At 47.0% G+C, this 23,604-nt stretch overlaps 1 protein-coding gene across 2 annotated transcripts in view; it reads left to right on the plus strand.

Annotated features, from left to right (window-relative positions):
* Positions 1–23,604, plus strand: part of AKT3 (AKT serine/threonine kinase 3) — a 246,903-nt gene that overhangs the window by 189,304 nt on the left and 33,995 nt on the right. For both annotated transcript variants that reach the window (XM_024210264.2, XM_024210265.2), the window contains one exon: positions 19,148–19,362. In XM_024210264.2, the coding sequence (XP_024066032.1) occupies positions 19,148–19,362 (215 nt within the window). The remainder of the gene's footprint in view (positions 1–19,147; positions 19,363–23,604) is intronic.

Below are 23,604 nucleotides of genomic sequence, written 5' to 3' on the forward strand. Positions count from 1 at the left end.
AGGAAAAGGACACACTCCAATTTAAAACTTTAAAACTTATTGCTATGGAAATCATCTAGGGTGGAGTGAGTGGGTGGCCGAAGGCCCCCCCACCGTGTTCTTGGGCGTCTGGGTGAGGAGGCAATGGGACTTGGGGAGGATGGCTGCTGGTTACAGAGGGGCTGTAGCGGCGGTCTCTGCTCCTGCTGCCTTTCCTGCAGCTCAACCATACGCAGGAGCATATCACTTTGATGCTCCAGCAGCCGGAGCATCGACTCTTGCTTTCTGATTACAAGTTGACGCCACCTCTCCTCTTCAGCCCGCGTTTCAGCACGCAACTTCTCATCTTCAGCACGCCACCTCTCCTCTCGCTCATATTGGGCTTTTTTAAAATCAGTCATTGACTGCCTCCACGCATTCAGCTGTGCTCTGTCAGCGTGGGAGGCAGTCTGAAGTTCAGTAAACATTTCGTCACGCGTCCTTCGCTTCCTTCTTCGAATATTCACTAGCCTCTGCGAAGGAGTAAGATTTGCAGCTGGTGGAGAAGGGAGAGGTTGTTAAAAAAGATACATTTTAGAGAACAATGGGTAGACTCTTTCACGTTAGATTTTGCTGTTCACAACATCACACAGCACATGTGCTTTCGTTACAAGGTCGCATTTTTCCTCTTATATTGAGAGTCTCCTGGTTTGGTGTGAGAGATCACTCACGCAGTGCCAGGACACAGATTTCAGCTTGCAGGCAGCCATGGTAAGACATATAGTCTTTGGGCTTTTTTAACCTTCTTAACATGTGGGGATGGTTTCAAACAGTTCTGCCCTCATTTCCCATACCAAGCACCCGTGCCATTTAAAATGGGTTTGCAATGTAAAAGGAGGGGCTGCGATTTCAGGTTTAACATGCAGCACAAACCCAACTAACTCCCCTCCCCCCCACACCCAATTCTCTGGGATGGTCACTTCACCCCTCCCCCCCACCGCGTGGTTAACAGCGGGGAATATTTCTGTTCAGCAGACCAGGAAGGGGCACCTCTGAATGTCCCCTTAATAAAATTGCCCCATTTTAACCAGGTGACCGTGAATGATATCACTCTCCTGAGGATAACAAAGAGTGATAAGGAATGGATGTTGTCTGCATGCCAGCAAACACCGGGACCATACGCTGCCATGCTTTGTTATGCAATGATTCCAGACTACGTGCTACTGGCCTGGCGTGGTAAAGTGTCCTACCATGGCGGACGGGATAAGGCAGCCCTCCCCAGAAACCTTTTGCAAAGGCTTTGGGATTACATGAAGGAGAGCTTTCTGGAGATGTCCCTGGAGGATTTCCGCTCCATCCCCATACACGTTAACAGACTTTTCCAGTAGCTGTACTGGCCGCGATTGCCAGGGCAAATTAATCATTAATCATTAAACACGCTTGTTTTTAAACCATGTGTAATATTTACAAAGGTACACTCACCAGAGGTCCCCTGTGTGCCCTCAGGGTCTTGGGTCAGTTCGGGGGTTACTGTTTCCAGGTCCAGGGTGACAAACATATCCTGGCTGTTGGGGTAACTGGTTTCTCCGCTTCCTTGCTGCTGTGAGCTATCTATGTTCTCTCCATCCTCATCTTCCTCGTCCGCCGAACCCGCTTCCCCGTTTGCAGAGAGGGACTCATAGAACACGCTTGGGCTAGTGGTGGCTGCACCCCCTAGAATGGCATGCAGCTCCGCGTAGTAGCGGCATGTTTGCGGCTCTGCCCCGGACCTTCCGTTTGCGTCTCTGACTTTGTGGTAGGCTTGCCTTAGCTCCTTAATTTTCACGCGGCACTGCCGCGCGTCCCTGTTATGGCCTCTGTCCTTCATGGCCTTGGAGATCTTTTCTAATGTTTTGCCGTTTCTTTTACTGTTTCGGAGTTCGGCGAGCACTGCTTCATCTCCCCAGATGGCGATCAGATCCTGTACCTCCCGTTCGGTCCAGGCTGGAGCTCTTCTGCGATCCTGGGACTGGGACTGGGACTCCATCATGGTTACCTGTGCTGATGAGCTCTGCATGGTCACCTGTGCTCTCCACGCTGAGCAAACAGGAAATGAAATTCAAACGTTCGCGGGGCTTTTCCTGTCTACCTGGCCAGTGCATCTGAGATGAGAGTGCTGTCCAGAGCGGTCACAATGAAGCACTGTGGGATAGCTCCCGGAGGCCAGTAATGTCGAATTCCGTCCACACTAACCCAATTCCGACCCCCTAAGGTCGATTTTATCGCTAATCCCCTTGTCGAGGTGGTGTTAGGAAACCGGTTTAAAGGGCCCTTTAAGTCGACAGAAAGGGCTTCGTAGTGTAAACGTGTCCAGGCTTAAGTCGATTTAACGCTGCTAAAGTCGACCTAAACTCGTAGTGTAGACCAGGCCTAAGAGACTGACAATGGGATGTAGAGTCTTTCATTCTCATGGTCACAGGAGTGTTTGTCTTAGATTAGTACAGTTAAAAAAAAAAAGTTAAAATCATCAGATTGCTTTTTGGTACCGTATGGTAAATACACTATGGATTGCATGAGCTTGTCTCCTATAATCAGGAAGAAGACTTTGAGAAGCCAGTAGGGGCTTGAATCTCTCAAGAAGCAGTAGCAACAACACTACATTAATCAATGCTTACTAGTTGTGTGCAGATACATGCTCCTTTCTATGAAGGGTGCCTTCAGATCCTTTTCTGGTTCATTATTTCCATGCCAGGGCAGTAGCAAGGGTTTTTGGAAAACGGTAAAGCAGTGTCCCATAACATAGTCAGTCACTACAGTAAATGGTTGATAGCATTTGTCTTAAAATTCCACTCGGTTAGCAGATGGCGAACTCACTACAACCATTAAATACATTTGATCGACTCTCTATTGCAGCTGGATAGAGAAAAGGTGAGAGTGGTTTTCTAGAGATTGACGGCCTCGGGTGTGGACTGTGTTTAATGATATATTTACTGTCTAAAATGATAAAAGTATAACTATGGGACAATTATTTTTTCTTGAATTTTTGCTTTAAAAAGTCATTTTATGTATCAGATATCTGAGTCAGATCTGAAATATAGCTGCCTACCTATTTAAATAAATTTTGTTAGCTGGTACTGGTATTTTGCTATATCTATATAATAAAATAATTAGGTTTGTTAGTCTTTTAAGCACAGTGAAAATTGAAGTTCTTATGCAAATCAACAGCTTAACCCTGTTTGAATTTACAATACTGTCCAGTGTCCGTAAAACATCTGTAAGAGCACTTAAGTAACTGCATATTCTTGAAGCAAATATTTTGTTGTTGAATATACCTGCAGGGCATTCCCTTGCTGTGGGGATGGGTGCCTCTCTCATTCCAGACATCTTTTTCTGGCATCACTGTAGCCCTGATTCGACGTGCCAAGTGCAGTCCTTAAGCTGTATGTTTTATGAAGCCCTTCTAGGCGTACCTGCACTTCTAAATGAAAAAGGCAAATAAAATAATCCTGCAGCCCACAAAACCGTCTGGGCTAACTCCACTGTTCCTCACAAGACTGAAGAGAAATGGTCTCTGTGGGGGGTGATTGGGTTCCTAACCCCCTGTGTGTCTGGGGGGAGTCTGGGCTATGCACCCTGGGCTCTAAAAAAACAAACAAATAATGCTTTCTTCCCCTCCAAAAGTAAAGATGGTCCCCTTTATCTCTTCAGGGGATCCAGGTAGCAGAGGTTATTCAGGATCTATTCTGGTAAGCAGCCCTGCTTTGTGGGGCCCAGGAGCTCAAGCTCTGCTTCTCTCTGAATGCCACCCCACACTGGGCTTGGATTCTACCATATAAGGAGCTGCCCCTCTCCAGGTTTGACAGTCCTCACAGGAGCACCAGTTTGGTGCTGATTGTGCCCAGAGTAGCTCTTTAACCGCTTCCTTACTGGGTGGGAACCTGGGGTCCACCATAGTACGCCTTAGCAGTATTTGTGCAGGTCCTCGTTAAAGCACATGTGCAACCCATACTATGCCCTGTGTTAGATACAAATAAGACTACATTTTAGAGTCATTCCAGAGTCTGTTAAAGTTTAATAATCATCACAATTTAATCGTAAATTTAATTTATGGCCACTTTAAGGCCTTCATGAGACTCAGACTGATAATCTTCTAGTCAAATTCAAATGGCTCTTGCTGCTATCAAAACATACAGGAGTAGGTAAGCAACCCAACATAATCTTTAAGTTGTGACCCATGGTAACAAATGACAGGCATGCTCCCTCATTTAAGGGAGCCCATAATATCTCATTTCTTGAGTCTTTCCACAGCCCACAGTTTTATCCAAGTTGACCCTCAGTCAGCTTGCTTCTCCATCAAACACCAGGTAAGTAAGCCAGCTACAATGACTTGATATGATGTAGTAGAGCTTGCTGTCATCTGCATACTGAAATCACACACACTGTAGCTCACACCTCTTTACTGATCTTCTAGAAGGCTCTTATGCCCTTTGAACAGGAGGGGTGACGTTAGAACTTTTGCAACCTTGTATAAAAGAGTCCTGAGGAAAAGACAAAAGTGTACTTGAATGACTTGTCTAGCTTGAGTAGTGTACACTTTGTTTGGGGGAGGGTGGTACCAAGCATATGACTTAAATAGGCACCCCAATTCAAGAAAATGCAGCTGTTCAGTATATATTCAGCATAGTCATCATTTCTATATTTTCTTCCTGTTTCTTTGCAGTTCTGTGCTGTACTCATGAACAATCTTAAAATACTTTTCTTATGACATTTGTAAACTACTTAACTTTTTGTCATGCTCCTTTAAGCTTTATAGGCAGTGCAACTCTAAAAGGTGTGTATAGCCAATTGAGCTGAAGCATTCCTGATCTTAAGATGCATTCAATTAAAAAAAAAAGATTTAAGAATTGGTTGAAAAAGATACTATAGCATTAGGAGAAAATACTTACATAAACACTCAGGGTATGTCTACACTATGAGCGTAGTTCGATTTTACTTAAATCGAATATGTGGAATCGATATTGCAAAGTCGAACGTGTGTGTCCACACTAAGGAGAGTAATTCGACTTTGTGAGTCCACACTAACGGGGCGAGCGTCGATATTGGAAGCGGTGCACTGTGGGCAGCTATCCCACAGTTCCCGCAGTCCCCGCTGCCCATTGGAATTCTGGGTCGAGCCGCCAATGCCTTCTGGGTAAAAAAATGTGTTGTCATCCGTCCGTCACTAACGCCCTCCCTCCCTCCATGAAAGCGCCGGCGGGAAATCAGTTCGCGCACTTTTCTGGTCAGTGACAGCGCGGACGCCACAGCACTGCGATCATGGATCACGCTGCGACCATCGCTGCAGTTGTGGCCGTTCTCAACGCCTCGCAGGTTATCATACACCTTTCCCTGAGGCAGATGCAGATAAATCAGGCGAGGAGGCTACGACACCGCCGTGATGGCCTGAAGTCGGAGAGTAGCACAGAGCTGTCAGAAACCACGAGCCCCAGCGCCCAGGACATCACGGTGGCAATGGGTCATGTGGATATTGTGGAACGGCGATTCTGGGCCCGGGAAACAAGCACGGACTGGTGGGACCGCATAGTGCTGCAGGTCTGGGATGAATCCCAGTGGCTGCGAAACTTTCGCATGCGGAAGGGGACTTTCCTCGAACTTTGTGAGTTGCTGTCCCCTGCCCTGAAGCGCAGTGACACCCGGATGCAAGCAGCCCTGACTGTCCAGAAGCGAGTGGCCATAGCCCTCTGGAAGCTTGCAACGCCAGACAGCTACCGGTCAGTCGCGAACCACTTTGATGTGGGCAAATCTACCGTGGGGGTTGTTGTGATGCAAGTAGCCAACGCAATCGTTAAGGTACTGCTCTCAAAGGTAGTGACCCTGGGAAACGCGCAGGCCATCATAGATGGCTTCGTCGCGATGGGATTCCCAAACTGCGGTGGGGCTATAGATGGGACTCACATCCCTATCCTGGGACCGGACCACCAGGCCAGCCAGTACATCAACAGAAAGGGCTACTTTTCAATGGTGCTGCAAGCACTGGTGGACCATCGGGGACGTTTTACAAACATCAACGTCGGATGGCCGGGCAAGGTTCATGACGCTCGCGTGTTCAGGAACTCTGGTCTGTTTAGACGGCTGCAGGAAGGTATTTACTTCCCGGACCACAAAATAAGTCTTGGGGATGTGGAGATGCCTACAGTGATCCTCGGGGACCCAGCCTACCCGCTAATGCCCTGGCTCATGAAGCCCTATACTGGCGCCCTGGACACAGAAAAAGAACTGTTCAACTACCGTCTGAGCAAGTGCAGAATGGTGGTGGAGTGTGCTTTTGGCCGTCTCAAAGGGAGATGGAGAAGCTTACTGACTCGGCTGTGATCTCAGCGAAACCAATATCCCCATTGTTATAGCAGCTTGCTGTGTGCTCCACAATCTCTGTGAGAGCAAGGGGGAGACCTTTATGGCGGGGTGGGAGGTTGAGGCAAATAGCCTGGCTGCTGATTACGCCCAGCCAGACAGCCGGGCGATTAGAAGATCCCAGCGGGACGCGCTGTGCATCCGGGAGGCTTTGAAAGCAAGGTTCCTGACTGAGCAGGCTAACCGGTGACTGTTAAGTTTGTGGACACAGAAGCTGAACTTGCCCCAGTTTCTTTACCCAGTTCATTTTGACTATCCTCTCCAGTTACATACCCCCTTCACCCCCTTCCCCTTCCCAAAAAATAAAATCAGTTCAATTTTGTTAATGAACACCGTTGTCTGTCTTACTGTTTTCGCGGGAATGTTTTAAACCAGGGACGCAGACTGTGGCGGGGGGCGGGTTTAGTGTTCTGATGCAAATGATGCTTCTAAACTCCCGGAATGACAGGCTCCGCACTGGTGGACTGGTTATTTCAATGGAGCCTGCCAGCACTCCGGGGGGGGACTGCGTGTATGTGTCGGCTATGTGACTTTCTGGCAGGGGGAGTAGGGTTACAGATCCCCTGCTGCGTGGATCTGTGAGCCAGGATAAGGACCGCTGCATAAGATCTGTAACTGCCCTCCCCCGCCACAAAGTCACAGAGCAACCCCCTCCTCCCCCCAGAACATGAAAACCACCTCCAAGACTGACCAGGGTAACCAGTGACTGCACTGTGTATGTGTCCTGATGCTGGACCTGACCCCGCCTCTGTAGCCTGCTAAAGGTGACTGTCCTGTCCAATTACCAAGCCCCTTCCCCCCCTTCAGACAGACTCTCCTCCAAAAGAACAGGATGGAAACAGTAATGAACAGAAACAAATATTTTATTATGAACCACACATGAAACGTGGGGGGTGAAACTTGCACGGGGGCTTGTGTGAGGTGGGTAGGAAAGGACTTTTCAAATTTTGGGGAATGACAGCCTTCTAGTGCTAGAGCAGTCTGCAGGGGTTGACTGAAAGTTTTAACGGTCCTTGCCGCCCCTCCTTCTTTGGACTTTGGGTGAGGGGGGTGTGGGACTTGGTGGCGGGGGAGGGCGGTTAGAGATAGACTGCAGCGGGGCTCTGTCCTCCTGCCTCCGGTCTTGCAGAACATCCACAAGGCGCCGGAGCGTGTCCGTTTGCTCCCTCATTAGTCCAAGCAGCTTTTCAGTAGCCTGCTGGTCCTCCTCACGCCACCTCTCCTCCCGTTCCATGAGTACTCGGTGCATTTGTGACAAGTTCTCCCTCCACTGTGTCTGCTGGGCTGCCTGGGCTCGGGAGCAGCCCATTAGTTCTGAGAACATGTCTTCACGCGTCTTCTTCTTCCTCCGCCTAATCTGTGCTAGCCTCTGGGAGTGTGCTGACAGGCTGGGTTGGGAGACAGTCGCAGATGTGTCTGTGTGAATGGTAAAAAGGGAGTGAATTCCTGAGACAGATAAATGAAGTTGTGTACAAAGAACCTAGTCTTTCTCTGTGAACAAGACCATGCACTCCACCTCTCACATGCGCACTCAGGACAAGGTCGAATTTTCGGCCCTTGCCTTCAGTGCCTGTGGACTTGCGGTGGTCTTGCAGTGATCTGAGAAGCGTGGCTGGACACCTGAACTTCTGTAGCGGGCAATCATGGTAAGCCGTAGACTTGTGGCTGCTTAAAACTCTAATAGTAGCACTGGCCTCCTTTCACATTGAAAGCAATGCCAGTCTCTGCTGCCAGCAATCAGGACAGCATCAACTCTGCCCCTGTCCCACCGCCTCGCGGCTGTCCCAGGGAAAGATCCCTGTATGCTGCCCCTCTCCCTCCACCGCGTGGCTGTAAAGCAGTCCCAATACTAACATTCCCCTCCCTAATTCAAAGCAGGGCGTCATGAGCGACATCACCCTCCTGAGGATCTCGGACAGCCAGAAGGAACGCATGCTTAGGGAAAGCATGCAGAAACCAGGGCCGTATGCTGGCATGCTATGCCGTGCGATGATCCCGGAGTACTTGATTGTGTCGTGGCGGGGAAACGTCTCCTACCACGGAGGGCCAAATAAGATCGCCCTACCCAGGAACCTGATGAACAGGCTGGAAATCCACCTCCATGAGACCTACGAGGAGTTCTCCTATGAGGATTTCGCCTCAATCCCCGGCCATATTGACCGATTTTCGCGTAGGTGCACTGGGACTATAGAGTGGAGCGTCTTGGGCCGCAGAATCATGAAGTACCGGACATTGTAAAAAATTTTTTAAATACTTGGGACTAAATTGTGAAGAGCCTAAGGCAGACAAATCATGAGAAACCCTTTGTTACCATTGTAAATATTCCAGTTTTGTTGCAGACAATTTTTTACATGTTTAAAGCACTTTAGTCAAAACACATTGTTAATATTATAAATATTCCCGTTCTGTTAAAATAAATGTTTACATGTTTACAGCACTTACTGCTTGATCCTTCCCCTGATTCTGTGTCCGGGGTAAGGGATGGGGACGGTTGGTAGGGGATCTCGGTAAGGGTGATGAAGAGCTCCTGGCTGTCGGGGAAATCAGCGGTGCCAGCGCTGTCGACTGCCTCGTCCTCCTCATCTCCTTCTTCATCTTCCACGTCCGCTAACATGTCCGACGAGGAACCGGCCGCGAACAATATCCCATCCTCAGAGTCCACGGTCACTGGTGGGGTAGTGGTGGCGGCCGCACCTAGGATAGAATGCAGTGCCTCGTAGAAACGGGATGTGTGGGGCTGGGATCCGGAGCGTCCGTTTGCCTCTTTGGTCTTCTGGTAGCCTTGTCTCAGCTCCTTGATTTTCACGCGGCACTGCTTTGCATCCCGGCTGTAGCCTCTCTCTGCCATGGCTTTGGAGATCTTCTCGTAGATCTTAGCATTCCTTCTTTTGGAGCGCAGCTCTGAAAGCACGGACTCATCGCCCCACACAGCGATGAGATCCAAGACTTCCCGATCAGTCCATGCTGGGGCCCTCTTTCTATTCTGGGATTGCACGGTCACCTCTGCTGGAGAGCTCTGCATCGTTGCCAGTGCTGCTGAGCTCGCCATGATGTCCAAACAGGAACTGAGATTCAAACTGCTCAGACAGGAAAAGGAATTCAAATTTTCCCGGGGCTTTTCCTGTGTGGCTGGTCAGAGCATCCGAGCTCGGACTGCTGTCCAGAGCGTCAACAGAGTGGTGCACTGTGGGATAGCTCCCGGAGCTATTAGCGTCGATTTCCATCCACACCTAGCCTAATTCGATATGGCCATTTCGAATTTAGCGCTACTCCTCTCGTTGGGGAGGAGTACAGAAGTCGAATTTAAGAGAGCTCTATGTCGATCTAAATGGCCTCGTGGTGTGGACGGGTGCAGGGTTAATTCGATGTAACGGCGCTAAATTCGACATAAAAGCCTAGTGTAGTCCAGGCCTCACTCTTGTACATATACACTTAATATAGATTTGATCCTAAGAGGTACTGAGCACTAACCAGTGTCATTAACTTTCCACATTCTGTAAATTCTGAAAAATTCTTAAGATAGAATTGTGCACATAATATTTCTGATGTAAAGAAAAAAAATAATTTCATGTGTTTTTACTATAACGTAATTGTATACGTTATTAAATTTATATTATAAACTGACACACATTTTCCATAATTTAACATTATTTTTTTATTGCTCTTTTTCCTAAACTAAAACCTTTGAATGCACTTGCTTCTCTGGTTGGCTGTAAACCAGGTATTTAAACAAAAATAAAGGGTTGCCAGTTTTGCCAGCTGGGGATGAGAACCCGGCTGGTGATATGCGGGTTCACGAGGCAGTTAATCCAGTTTTTATGCTTATTTATTATTTTATGTAAAAAGAAGTTAAAAATCACATTTGGCTCTTTCTTTGTACTACTGTTTTGTTGCTGTTGTGGGAATGCAGCAAAAGATTGCTCATACTTTTTATTATTATTAGGTAAAGCCCCACATACAGTACATTCCAGCTATTGGCCATGTGATAATGCCTTGTTCAGAAAATGAAAGTTTTTTTTCTTCATTGCCATTTTCTAACTCATACATTCAGTCCACACCTCATCTTATGTGAAGTATAGGTACCATTGTGTCACTGTTTTATTTATTTTGCTGTCATTACAAGAAAAATGCTAACAGTAGAAATGACCGCATATGTGAAAAATTTACCTTTCCTCTAAGTTAGAGAAAATGGTGATTAAAAGATTCTAAACATCACAAATTGATATTCAGTTTTTCAGCGACTCGCTTGCAACAGTCTCCTACTCATACAATATTTAATCTTAAAAAGCAGAAGTAATTTTAATTCATTTGGTCACCTGTATGTATACAGGAAATTAGTTTAATTTTACACTCTCCAAAATCTCACCTTTTCCTTGAAAATATCAAATTCTGATATAATAAAGAGTATCTGATGAGTCTCTGTGTTTTGGCATAACTAAATATAATTGATGTATAAATAGCATGAGTTAAAACTTACTATTCTTGATCTTAGTTATATACATGCCCTTAGTAATATACATTTTTATCATACTACTAATCTTTAATGATAGTGAAGACTAAGTATTCGAGCGTATACATTGACATGGGGCCATTGGAATTGCCATACTGACCCAGACCAGTGGTTCACCTGGTCTGTGTTTTGTCTCTTACCGTGGCCAGTATCAAATGCTTCAGAGGAAGGTGCAAGAAGCTCTGTTAGAAGACAGTTGTGGAATAACCTGGTCATAGGAAGAAACTTTTCCCTAACTTTCAAAGGTTAGATTGCCTTGTGCCCTAAAGTATGAGGGTTTATTTCACTTAGGATGTTTTTAGAAGGAAAAAAAAATCAGGACTAGTATACATCTGGATATTCTCATTATCCATATATGTCCTCTTCTTTTTTTAATTCTGCTAAGCTCTTGGCCTCAGTGATCATTTGTAGCTTGTGTGAAATACTATTCTTCTTTGAATGATTGCTCATGTCAATTCGAATAGGTGTGTGTGCATGCTGTGTGCACGATTGTCTGAAGTTTTTACCCTAGCAGTACCTGTGGGGTCGGCTGTGGAGCCCACTGGAGTGGCGCCTTTGTGGTGGTGTATTAGGTCCTTACCAACCCGGCGCCTGCTCAGTTCCTTCTTACCGCCACTGATGGTCGTTGGAGCATCTGGTCTCTTGCTTTAGCAAGTGCTTCCTAATGGTTTTCCCTGTATATGGTCTGTACATGCGTCTGACGAAGTGGGTATTCACCCACGAAAGCTTATGCTCCAATACATCTGTTAGTCTTAAAGGTGCCACAGGACTCTCTGTTGCTTTGTATAAGGTTGTTATCCTTCACTATCTTAGTTAGTTAGTCAGTTTAAGTTGGGGGTCCCCCCCCAAAAAATATTTTCCCCCGTCGCTGGGGCATGCCGCAGCCCCAGGGGTTCAAGTCGTGCCTTAGGTGTGGTAAGCCTATTCCGAGAGGGGATCCGCAAGCCGCGTGTCTGAAGTGCCTGGGAGGAGGGTCATTTGTAAGACAAGTGCACCATCTGCAGAGGCTTTAAGCCCAGAACTAAGAGGTGGGAGAGACTATTGCCTCAAGCTCCTCTTGATGGAATCCGCTCTCTGGCCCCAACTGACTCAAGAGCTGGCACCGGCAGCCTCAGTTCACAGCGCACCGGCCTCGGTGCGGGACATCTCAGCACCTAGGGAAGCCCCGCATAAGGAGCATCAGCACCGCTCCCCTGTGCGGAAGGCCGGCTCATCGGTGTGGCACCGATCACAATACCCAGTGCTGCATAAGAAGAAGAAGGCGGAACAAGGCCGCTCCCCTGTCAAGAAGAGCGGACAGGACTCCAGTGTGGTGCATCCCACATTGGGACACCAGAAGGCTGGTCCGTCGGTCCCGACATTGTCGACTCCAGCCTCAAAGGGTGGAGGGGAGGGTCCGTCGAGTCTGGTGTGGGTGGACTCTCCAGTCTGGGAAGTGTTGGAGGAGGACCTGGACCACCTCTTCACACCAGACACATTTGAGGCTGTGCGGGACTTAATTGCCATGATGGCACCATCCCCGGCCTCCTATTTCCGTGCACAGGATCAGGTGCAGGCAGCGCAAGAACCCGCTGCGGCACCACTTCCGGCACTGGCGGTGGCGGCACCTCCTATCTGGCACCGGGGCAAGCCCACCATGATGTGGCACCATTCCTCATTGCCGCGATACTGCTCCCTGGCACCATCGGGATACACCCCTCCCTGGTCGGGCTCGGACTATTCATCAGAGTCAGAGGTGGAGTCATACGTGTCCCAACACATCCGGTACCGGTCGAGATCCCGGCACCGGTCTCAGCACTGTAAGGTGGGGGAACACTCAGTACCGATGGTGTCCTGGCCTCCCCAGTAGCAGGGACCGGTACAATGGCTCTTTTGGACACCTTGGGCCTACCACCAGGGCCCAGGGCATGGTTCCAGGGCAGCATCAGTGGTCTCCATTGCTCGTGCCCCTCCTTCTGCGACGTCTGTTGTCCCAGATCAGACCAGGGCTCTCGAGGACCCACCACGGGGTTCAGACCCCGGGTCTCCTGCATCAAGTGCAAGGTCAGAGACGCCAACGATGGCGGTTCCCGTACCACCAGTAGCAGCAACGATGGATGTCCGTGAGCAAGTCACCAGGGAACCGGAGGGGCAGGAAGACCCCGTCCCACGTTGAGCCTCGTCTTCTTCCCCACCCAATGAGGCAGTGGCGGGCACTACCTCGTCCCTTCCAGCGATGGACATGAAAGCCCACCAGGACCTCCTTAGGACGGTGGCCCAGAACCTCAACATGGCGATGGAGGAGGTGGTGGAAGACTTGGACCCTATGGTGGACATACTCGCCCCGGAGGGTTCCTCCAAGGTGGCACTGCCACTTATAAAATACATTCAGAACACCACGAAGGTGCTCTGGCAAACCCCGGCCTCTATACCACCGAAGGCCATGGGAGGAGAGCAGCATTACTTTGTCCCTCAGAAGGGGTACGAGCACTTCTTCACCCACCCCCCACCCGGGACCTTGGTAGTGGATGCAGCAAACCACAAAGAGCAGCAGGGTCAGTCAGGGCCTGCCCCTAAGAATAAAGACGCTAAAAAGCTGGACCTCTTCGGTCGAAAGGTGTACTCAACTGGGGGGTTCCAGCTTCGAATTTCCAACCAGCAGGCGGTACTTAGCGGCTATGCATACAACTCTTGGAATGCCAATTTCAGGAGCTGCTTCCGTCAGAATCCCGACAGGAATTTGCTGCAGTCCTGGAAGAGGGCAGGGTGGTGGCTAGAACCTTCCTCCAGGCTGCTCTGCACTCCGCCGACTCGTCAGCGCGAACCATGGCCATGGGCATCACAATGAGGCGTAGCTCATGGCTACAGGTCTTGGGACTCCCGGCAGAGATTCAGAACACCAGACAGGACCTCCTATTTGACTGTGAGGGGCTGTTCACTGACAAGACAGACTCGAAACTGCACAGTCTCAAGGACTTGTGAGCAATCCTTAAGTCTCTGGAAATTCACACACCAGCACCCCAGAGAAAACCCTTCAAGCCTCAGCCCCCTCACGATTCTATCCAGGTCCCCCCAGGCAGGACTATAATTGAAGGAGGGACATAAACAACAGGAGTTGTCCCCCATAGTGTCCAGCCAGAGTCAGGGCTCCAAGCAGCCCCCTGGCTCTAAGCCAAACTTTTGAAGATGCGCCTGGGGACAGAGTGCCAGCCCAAATCCCGGATCCTTTCCCTCCCTTTGTGAATCGTCTGTCCCACTTTTGCCGTCCTTGGGTTCAGATTGCTGGGTCTTGAGCACGGTAGGGGTGGGATATTGTATCCAATTCTGTGCCCTCCCACCAGTCTTCCCCATCCCTCTTCAGGGACCTCTCTCATGAGCAACTTCTGCTACAGGAGGTGCAATCACTCCTCATGCTGGGGGCAATAGAAGAGGTTCTTCAGGAGTTCAAGGGCAGGGGGCTCTACTCCTGATATTTCCTCATCCTCAAGGCCAACGGTGGGCTCAGGCCTATCCTGGATCTGCGAAACCTCAACACGTTCATAAGAAAGCTGAAGTTTCTTATGGTCTCTCTGGCCACCATCTTTCCTTCTCTGGATCTGGGGGACTGATACGCCGCCCTCGACTTGAAGGACACGTACTTTCATATATCAATTATTCCGGCACACAGGAGATTCCTGAGATTCATAGTCAGCGGCCTGCACTATCAGTTCACCCTACTACCATTCGGACTTTCAGCAGCCCCGCACATGTTCACAAAGTGGCAGCCGTGGCAGCCTTCCTGCGCAAACGCCGGGTACAGGCCTTCCCGTACCTGGACGATTGGCTCATCCAGGGCAATTCCTGAGTGCAAGTGCTGGAGCATATGGCCCTGGCACGAACTATTTTTGGCAGGCTGGGGCTTATTCTGTCTAAGTCAGTGTGGGGGAACCTGCGGCCCGGCAGGTTAATCCGCTGGTGGGTCGCCAGGCAGTTGGTTTACATTTGCATGGCCGCCCACAGCTCCCAGTGACAGTGATACGCCAGTCCCGGCTGATGGGAGCTGCAGGAAGTGGTGCGGGCCGCAGGGATGTGCTGGACATCGCTTCCCACAGCTCCCATTGACCAGGAACAGCGAACCATGCCCACTGGGAGCTGTGGCCGGCTGTGCAGATTACCCTGATGGGCCGCAGGTTGCCCATTACTGGTCTAAGTCTACACTGGTTCCAACCCAAAAGATAGAGTTCATTGGGACTCTCCTGGACTCTACTCAGGCCAGAACCTCCATACTGAACTGAACCTGCATGAAGCTTCTGGGGCATATGGCGGCCCTCACGTATGTAGTGCAGCACGCCAGGTTGTGCCTTTGCCCCTTCCAGGCTTGGTTGGCAAGGGTATACAGACCCAGCAGGGGTCTGGACAGACTGGTTACCATTCCGCCCAAGATTCTCGAGTCCCTCAGTTGGTGGCTTCAGTCTCAGGTGGTCCGTGGGGGAGTACCCTTTGCCACGCCTCAGCCCTCACTGTTGCTGGTCACGGATGCATCGCAGATGGGCTGGGGAGCGCACCTGGGCAGTATCAGAACTCAAGGCATGTGGTCACAACCAGAACTTTCACTGCATACCAACATCAGGGAGCTGAGAGTGGTTCGCCTGGCTTGCCAGACGTTCCAGGCCCATCTTTAGGGCAAATGTGTCTCAGTACTGACAGACAACACCACAGCGATATTCTGTATATACAAACAGCGTGGTTTTTGCTCCTTTCCCCATGCCAAGGAAGCTCTTTGACTGTGGGGCTTCTGCGTCGCACACTTCATCCAGCCACAGGCCTCATATCTGCCGGGAACACAGAACGAACTAGCGGACCACCTCAGCCGCTTGTTCAACACTCACGAGTGGTCACTCAGAGCGGACATTGCCCTTTAAATCTTCCAGAGGTGGGGCTATTTCCTCGTGGACCTGTTTACAACGCGGAGCAACAGAAAGTGTCAGCTGTTCTGCTCCTTTCAGAACCAGAGCCGCGGCTCCATAGCGGATGCCTTTCACCTACCACCTGCTCTATGCATTCCCACCTTTCCCTCTCATACACAAGGTCCTCCTCATGATCCGGCAGGGCAAGGCTTCAATGATCCTCATAGCACGAGCGTGGCCCCGACAGCACTGATTCACCATGCTGCTGAACCTATCAGTGAACAGGCCAGTGGCCCTTCCTATGCTCCCGGACCTCATCACACAGGATCACAGCTAACTACAACACCCCAACCTGGAGTCCCTCCGCCTCATGGCATGGAAACTCCATGGCTGAACCAGCTTGAACTGCAGTGCTCGGACTCTGTTAGGGAAGTTCTGTTGTGGAACGGGAAGCCCTCCACTTGCACAATGTACCTGGCAAACTGGAAGAGTTTCTCCTTTTGGTCCCTACAGAAAAGTACCTCCCCGCAGCAAGCCTCTACCCTCTAAACCTTCTATCCGGGTGTGGCAGGCAGGTCAGTCTTTAGCAATCCCATGGTGGGCCGGTTTAAGGGCTTGGATAGGCTTTACCCCCAGGTGAGGCAGTCCGTTCCCCAGTGGGATCTTAATCTGGTCCTTTCCAGACTCTTGGGTCCCCCTTTCGAGCCTCTGGCCACCTGCCCCATATCCTACCTTTCCTGGAAGGTGGCCTTTCTGGTGGCCATAACCTTGGCCAGAAGGGGGTCTGAGCTTAGAGCGCTGACTTCCGAGCCCCACTACACGGTCTTTGACAAGGTGCATCTACGCCCTCACCCAGCGTTCTTACCCAACATAGTATCCCAGTTTCACGTTAACCAGGACATATTCAACTGGTATTCTTTCCTAAACCTCCTGCCAGCAACAAAGAGCTGACACTCCATTCCCTGGACGTCAGACATGCCCTAGCCTTCTATATTGAACGCACAAAGCTGTTTTGTAAGTCACCACAGCTTTTTATTGCAATCGCCGAGAGGATGAAAGGACTTCCCATCTCGTCCCAGCACATCTTATTGTGGATCACGTCCTGCATCAGAACGTGCTATGACCTGGCTAAGATCCCAGCCCCGGCGTTGACAGCACACTCCACAAGAGTGCAGACATGTTCTGCTGCGTTCCTCGCACAAGTCCCCATTCAGGACATATGCAAGACAGCAACGTGGTCTTCACGTCGCACTATGCCATCACTAAACAGGCGAAGGAGAATGCGGCATTCGGCAGGGCAGTACTGCAATCAACAACTCGGTGAACTCCGACCCCTCCTCCATCTAAACTGCTTAGGAGTCACCTATTGGAATGGACATGAGCAATCACTCGAAAAGGAAAAGACGGTTACCTACCTTTTGTAACTGTTGTTCTTCAAGATATGTTGCTCGTGTCCATTCCAAATCCCGCCCGCCTCCCCTCTGTCAGAGTGTTCCAGCAAAGAGGGACTGCGCAGGCGGTGGGTCGGCAGGGACCTATATACACTGTCACAAAGGCACCACTCCAGGGGGCCCCACCACTAGGGGAAAAACTTGTGACAATCGTGCACACAGCATGCGCACACACCTATTGGAATGGACATGAGCAACACATCTCGAAGAACAATAGTTATGAAAGGTAGGTAACTGTCTTTTCTCCATTTATCTGTTTCAGATTTGCTCCCTTTCGATTTCAGCATTCAACAATAGAGCAACTACAGAAAGGTTTTTTAAAGTAGTACTGATATAATCCAACCATTTCTGTTTATCTTCATCACCTCTCATCTTGGCTATTGCAACTCCATTTTCTGTCCTCTCCCAAAAGACTTAGGCCTTCAGACCCCAGCATGTGCAGATGCTGCTGGCTGCTTTGTCACAAGTACAAAGAAGTGCATCCCCATGCCCAAACAGTTACACTGGCTCCTTGTTCATTCCAAGGTCCCAAGTAAATTTGGATTTATCTTTTGTAAATAAACCTATTCCCCCCTGTATCTCTGCATTGACTGTAACTGACTTACAGGGCCTTGTGTCTTTCTACTTCCATTCCAGGTCACTTCACTTATCTGACCACTCCTTTTGCAACTCAATACAGTTTTGTCACTGTGAAATCCTTCTCCTCAGCAGCTTCTTTTGTCTGGAACAGCTTTCCTCTATCTCTGCATCTTTGTTATCAAGTCACAGAGGAAAACCTCTTATTTCCTTTACCTGTGTCTCTTAAATTATCTCTGTAGTGTATTATTCAGGTCTATAATTCATTATATTGAACTCTTACAAAAATTTGGGTTACCGTTTATTTAAAAGATTCTTTACAAAATAAAGTTGCATTTTGTATTTTGCCTCTTGAGTGTATCTGTCCTGAGTAAATATTTGTGTCCTGTGCACTTAAAATTAGTGTCTTTCATATGAAGGAATTCATATTATTAACTTCTATTTGTCACGCAGTTTTTAAGGTTCTTAGATGAGTCATTAAAAGAATTTGAACAACTCAGCACTTTTCAGGATGCCTGTATATATGTATATACACATTGTACCTCTAAACTGCATTGCTTTTAGGGCTTCTTTATGGCCATGTTCCACTGTGATACCTTTTTCCATTTCATTATGAAGGTATATTGAAATCAGCTTGTCTAGCTTGCTTATCTCCATTCTCTCTGGGGATATTGGGGTGAAGGGTTGTGGCATAAGAAGTCCTCTAGAGCCATAAACAGTGGAAACAAGCATATTTCAATGAACCAGAATCAGTTCTGGTATGCTGTGCTTTGGACTGTGAAGGGAAGTGTAGCTGGGGGTCCAGCATATGAACAGCCTGCTAGGAAGCAATGCATACTTTAAGAATATTAAAATGTTTGTTAGTCTTAGACTCTCCTGCTGCAGTTGGAGAGCCCAAGTGAGGAGAGGAGGTAGTTGGGGAGGAGGAGAGAGAAAACCCCTAAGACAGGAGTCAGAGAGGTGCTAAAGCGGCGGTGGTTGATGGCCAGTAGATCACGCTTCCCTTCCTCTCCTGAAATGGAGGGCCCTATGATAGGGTAATAGGGAAGGAATGGGGAAAACAAGGGAAGGAAAAATGCACTGGTCACACTGATGACAACCTTCTCTGTTCTGTTTGTCTCAGACATTTATATAAATAACAATTGTGCTGTCACAGCACCATTTAGCATGAATAGAATTTCAACCAGCACTAGTTGGGCTCAATTTTGTAATAAGCAATAAACTTTGTAGGGTCAGTGTCTCTGTGTCCAATGTTTTGGGAATCTGTGCCCCATATTACAGCATGACGAGGTTGAAAGATATATTAATACATGAAAATCTTAAATCTAAACTGATTGAAAAGATCTGATTGAAGCTCCATATGATTTATGCTTGGGTTTTTTAATTTTTAATTTTAGGTATTAGAAGACAATGACTATGGTCGTGCAGTGGACTGGTGGGGCCTGGGAGTTGTCATGTATGAAATGATGTGTGGGAGATTACCATTCTACAACCAGGATCATGAGAAACTGTTTGAACTAATACTAATGGAGGACATAAAATTCCCTCGAACTCTCTCGTCAGATGCAAAGTCATTACTTTCGGGTCTCCTGATAAAAGATCCAAATAAACGGTGAGTGTAAAAGAACTCTGATGAGATACAATCTTAAATCTTAACTTCATTAAATTAGAAAAATGAAATTAATGTAATATCTGTGTTAACTGATGATGCTGAATAAGACAAAATTGTCTAGGCTAATGCTATCCTGGGCAGGTTGGTGGGTAGAGAGAGAGAGAGAGAATGCATAACAACTGAATGAGCTACCATGATAAGGAGAGTTTGGCTGCAGGGGGAAGAGTCCGAAGGATTTAACAATTAGTCACCAATTCCCCTAGAAAAGCAACTGACCGAATAAAGAAAAACCAGTACACTTTACAAACATACCATAAATTTAGGCTAAATAAAAATGCCTCAAGGGTAAAAATGCAGGCAAGAAGACCAGTAGCAGGGTGTAGGCTACCCAGTTTATTGCACTGAGTGCAGCATGCATGATTACCTGCCTCGTAGGCAGGTGGCATATGTGCATGTGTGGTGCAAGCAACTCATGGCCCTCAGAAACAGAGTACGGGCTCTTGAGGCCAGAGTGGCTGAACTGGAGAAGCGAAAGGAGACATAGAGGTGCGTAGAGGAGACTTTTAGGGATGTAGTAGAGCGGTCCCTCCTCCTGTCTGACCGTCCCTGTTCTGTTAATGAGGACAAAAGTCTTGGGGCAGGAGAGCAACAAACTTGAGCGGAGGGAAATAATCCCATTGTTGGGACCCACCTTTAAGCGCATGTCATGATATCCTTTCACACTGAGGATATTCCTCTGGGGGCAGAGACTCCAGTTACTGGGAATAGACAGGCAATAGTAGCGAGGATTTCAATTATTAGAAATATAGATAGTTGGGTTTGTGATGAGTGGGAGAACTGCATGGTGAATTGTCTGCTGGGTGTGAAGGTAGCTGATTTCACAAGACATCTAGGTAAACATACAGGTGGTGCTGAGGTGGAGCCAGTGCTTGTGGTACATGTAGGTACCAATGACAATGAAAAGTAGGAGAGAGGTCCTTGAGGCCCACAGTGGTGACGATTTTGAAATGCTAAGAGAGGTTAGAGAGGATACAAAAGCAGAAAGTGCAGTAATAATGGGTGATTTCAACTATCCTCATATTGACTACCCAGTCATCTTGGCATGATGCAGAGAGAAAATTTCTAGACACTATAAATGACTGCTTTTTGGAGCAGCTAGACATAGAACCCACAAGGGGAGAGGCAATATTTGATTTAGTCCTAAGTGGAGCCCAGGTCCAAGAGGTAACTATAGCTGAACCTCTTGGTAGTAAGACCCATAATGTAATTAAATTTAGCATTCTTGTAGCAGTGAAAATACCAAAAAAGCCCACCATGGTAACATTTAACTTTAAAAGGGAAACTACACAAAAATGAGGACTCGTTAGACAGAAATTAAAAGGAGCTATCATAAAGGTTAAATTCCCGTAAACAGCATGGGGAGTATTTAAAAACACCGTAATAGAGACTAAGACAAAGTGTATACCCCAAATCAAAAAAGACAATAAGAGGACCAAAAGGATGCCACCATGGCTAAACAGCAGAGTAATGGTGCCCATTAGAGGCAAAAGGGGTTCCTTCTAAATTTGGAAGTCAAAACCTAGTGAGGATAATAGAAAGGAGTACAAACTCTGGCAAGTTAAGTGTAAAAGTATTAACAACATAGGCCAAGAAAGAATTTGAGGAGCAGCTTGCTAAAGATGCAAAAATTATTGGTAAGAGTTTTTTAAAGTACATCAGAAGCACGAAGTCTAACAAGCAGTCAGTGGTGCCACTAGATGACAAAGGTGCTAAAGGAGCACTCAAAAAAGACAAGGCCATTGCAAAGAAGCTAAATGAATTCTTTGCCTCGGTGTCATTGCAGAGAATGTGGGGGAACTATCCACATCAGAGCTATTCTTTTTGGGAGACAAATCTGAAGTACTGTCCCACATTGATGTGTCAACAAGATGAGGTTTTGGAACAAATTGATAAATTAAACAGTAATAAGTCACCAGGACCAGATGGTATTCACCCAAAAGTTCTGAAGGAACTCAAATACTAAATTGCAGAACTACTAACTACTACTAATTGTAGTATGTAACCTATTGCTGAAACAAGCCTGTCTACCCAATAACTGGAAGTTAGCTAATGTAATACCAATTTTTAAAGAGGGTTCCAGGGGCGATTCTGGAAATTATTAGCCAGTCTATTAGAATTTGTTGAGGGGGTCAACAGTCATGTGGATAAAGGTGATCCTTTAGTACAATATACAATATTGTGTACAATATAGTGTACTTGGATTTTTCAGAAAGCCTTTGCAAGGTCTGTCACAAAAGGCTCTTAAGGAAACAAGTCATGGGATAACAGGGAAGATCCTCTCATGGATCCTAATGGGTTAAACTATAGGAAACAAAGGGTAGGAATAAATGATCAGTTTTCACAACGGAGAGGTAATCAGCACGGTCCCTCAAGGATCTGTATTGGGACCTGCATTGTCAGCATATTCATTAATGATCTGGAAAAGGGAATGAACATATTCAAGATAGTTAAGTCCAAAGCTGACTGCGAAGAGTTACAAAGGGATCTCACAAAACTGGGTGACTGGGAAACAAAATAGATGAAATTCAACATTGATTAGTATGATGTAATGCACATTGGAACAAATAATCCCAACTTCACTTGTATAATAATAAATTATATATAAATGTATACATATGTATTAATTAGCTGTTACCACTCAAGAAAGAAATCTTGGAGTCATTGTGTCTAGTTCTCTGAAAACGTCAGTGCACAGCAGTGGTCAAAAGGGCTAACAGAATATTAGGAACTATTGGGGAAAAGGATAGAAAATAAGACAGAAAATATCATACTGCCACTATATAAATCCATGGTGCACCCCACACCTTGAATACTGCATATAGTTCTGGTGGCGCCATCTCAGAAAGAATATAGTGGAGCTGGAAAAAGTTCAGAGAAGGGCAACAAAGATGATCAAGGGTGTGGAACAGCTTCCATATGAGGAGAGACTAGAGGATTAGGGCTGTTCTTCTTAGAAATGAGATGATGGGGGGGATCTGATGGAGGTCTATAAAATTATGAATAGTGTGGAAAAAGTGAATAGAGAGATGTTATTTACTCTTTCCCACAACATAAAAGCCATGGGTCTCCCAATGAAATTAATAGGCAACTAATAAAACAAGAGGAAGGACTTTTTCACACAATGTACAATTAACTTGTGGAACACATTGCCATGGAATATTGTGATAGCCAAAAGTATAACTGGGTTCAGTAGAGAACTGGATGAGTTCATGGAGGATAGGTCCATCAATGGCTATTAACCAAGATGGTCAGGGATGTAACCCCATGCTCAGGGCAACCCTAAACCTCTGACTGCCAGAATCCGGGAGGGGAAAACAGGACTGGATCTCTCCAAAATTGCCCTGTTCTGTACACTCCCCCTGAAGCTCTGGTAATGGCCACTATTGAAGTCAGGATTCTGGACTAGATGGACCATTGGTATGACCCAGTATGGCAGTTCTTATTTTCTTATGTTATCAATCAACAATAGCAAAGTCAGCAATTAATGTTAATTCTAATTAATTCTAATTATGAATCCAGCGAAAAGCCTTCTAATGGATAATGTGTTTATTTTCTTTATTATATCTTCATCATTACTAATAAAATAAGCAGGAATAGCAAAGTACCAAAACTATCTGTACACATAAGCTGAAATCCTGGCTCTATAGAAGGCAGTGGCAAAACGGCTATTTACTTCAATGGGGTCAGGATTTCACCCATAGTAGTTTTTTTTTTTTTTTTTTTTTTTTTTTTTTTTTAAGTTAAGGCAAAGTTAAATAAAATGTAAATATACTGCATCATATATTATTCACAATCAGGTTAATATTCAAAGAACCTGGCTACAGATTCTGACTTGCTGGTTGGAGACCGTGGTCTAGGAAAATATAGATTGTCCTTGGTAATGGAAAAGCTTTCACACCAAGTACCTATACAAAAGAAACCCATAGTATATTTTCAGCAGAAATATAGACCAAGTACTGTGGTAAATTAAACATAATCCATGAGGTATCTTGTGTAATGTAAATAACTGAAAAACTTTAGTCTACTACCCTAGCGATAGCAAATGTTCATGAGATTTGAATTTTGTTTAACTTTAGTCTTTTGAATGAATAGAACATACCGTTGGTTACTGATGCTGATACAGTTATCAAATACTGCAGTCTGATACCTTGCCTTTTCCAGTACTATTTCAGGCCAGATAGT

The sequence above is a fragment of the Terrapene carolina genome, unplaced genomic scaffold (genome assembly GCF_002925995.2).
Source record: "Terrapene carolina triunguis isolate 2854851 unplaced genomic scaffold, T_m_triunguis-2.0 Scaffold85, whole genome shotgun sequence".
Lineage (NCBI taxonomy): Eukaryota > Metazoa > Chordata > Testudines > Emydidae > Terrapene > Terrapene triunguis.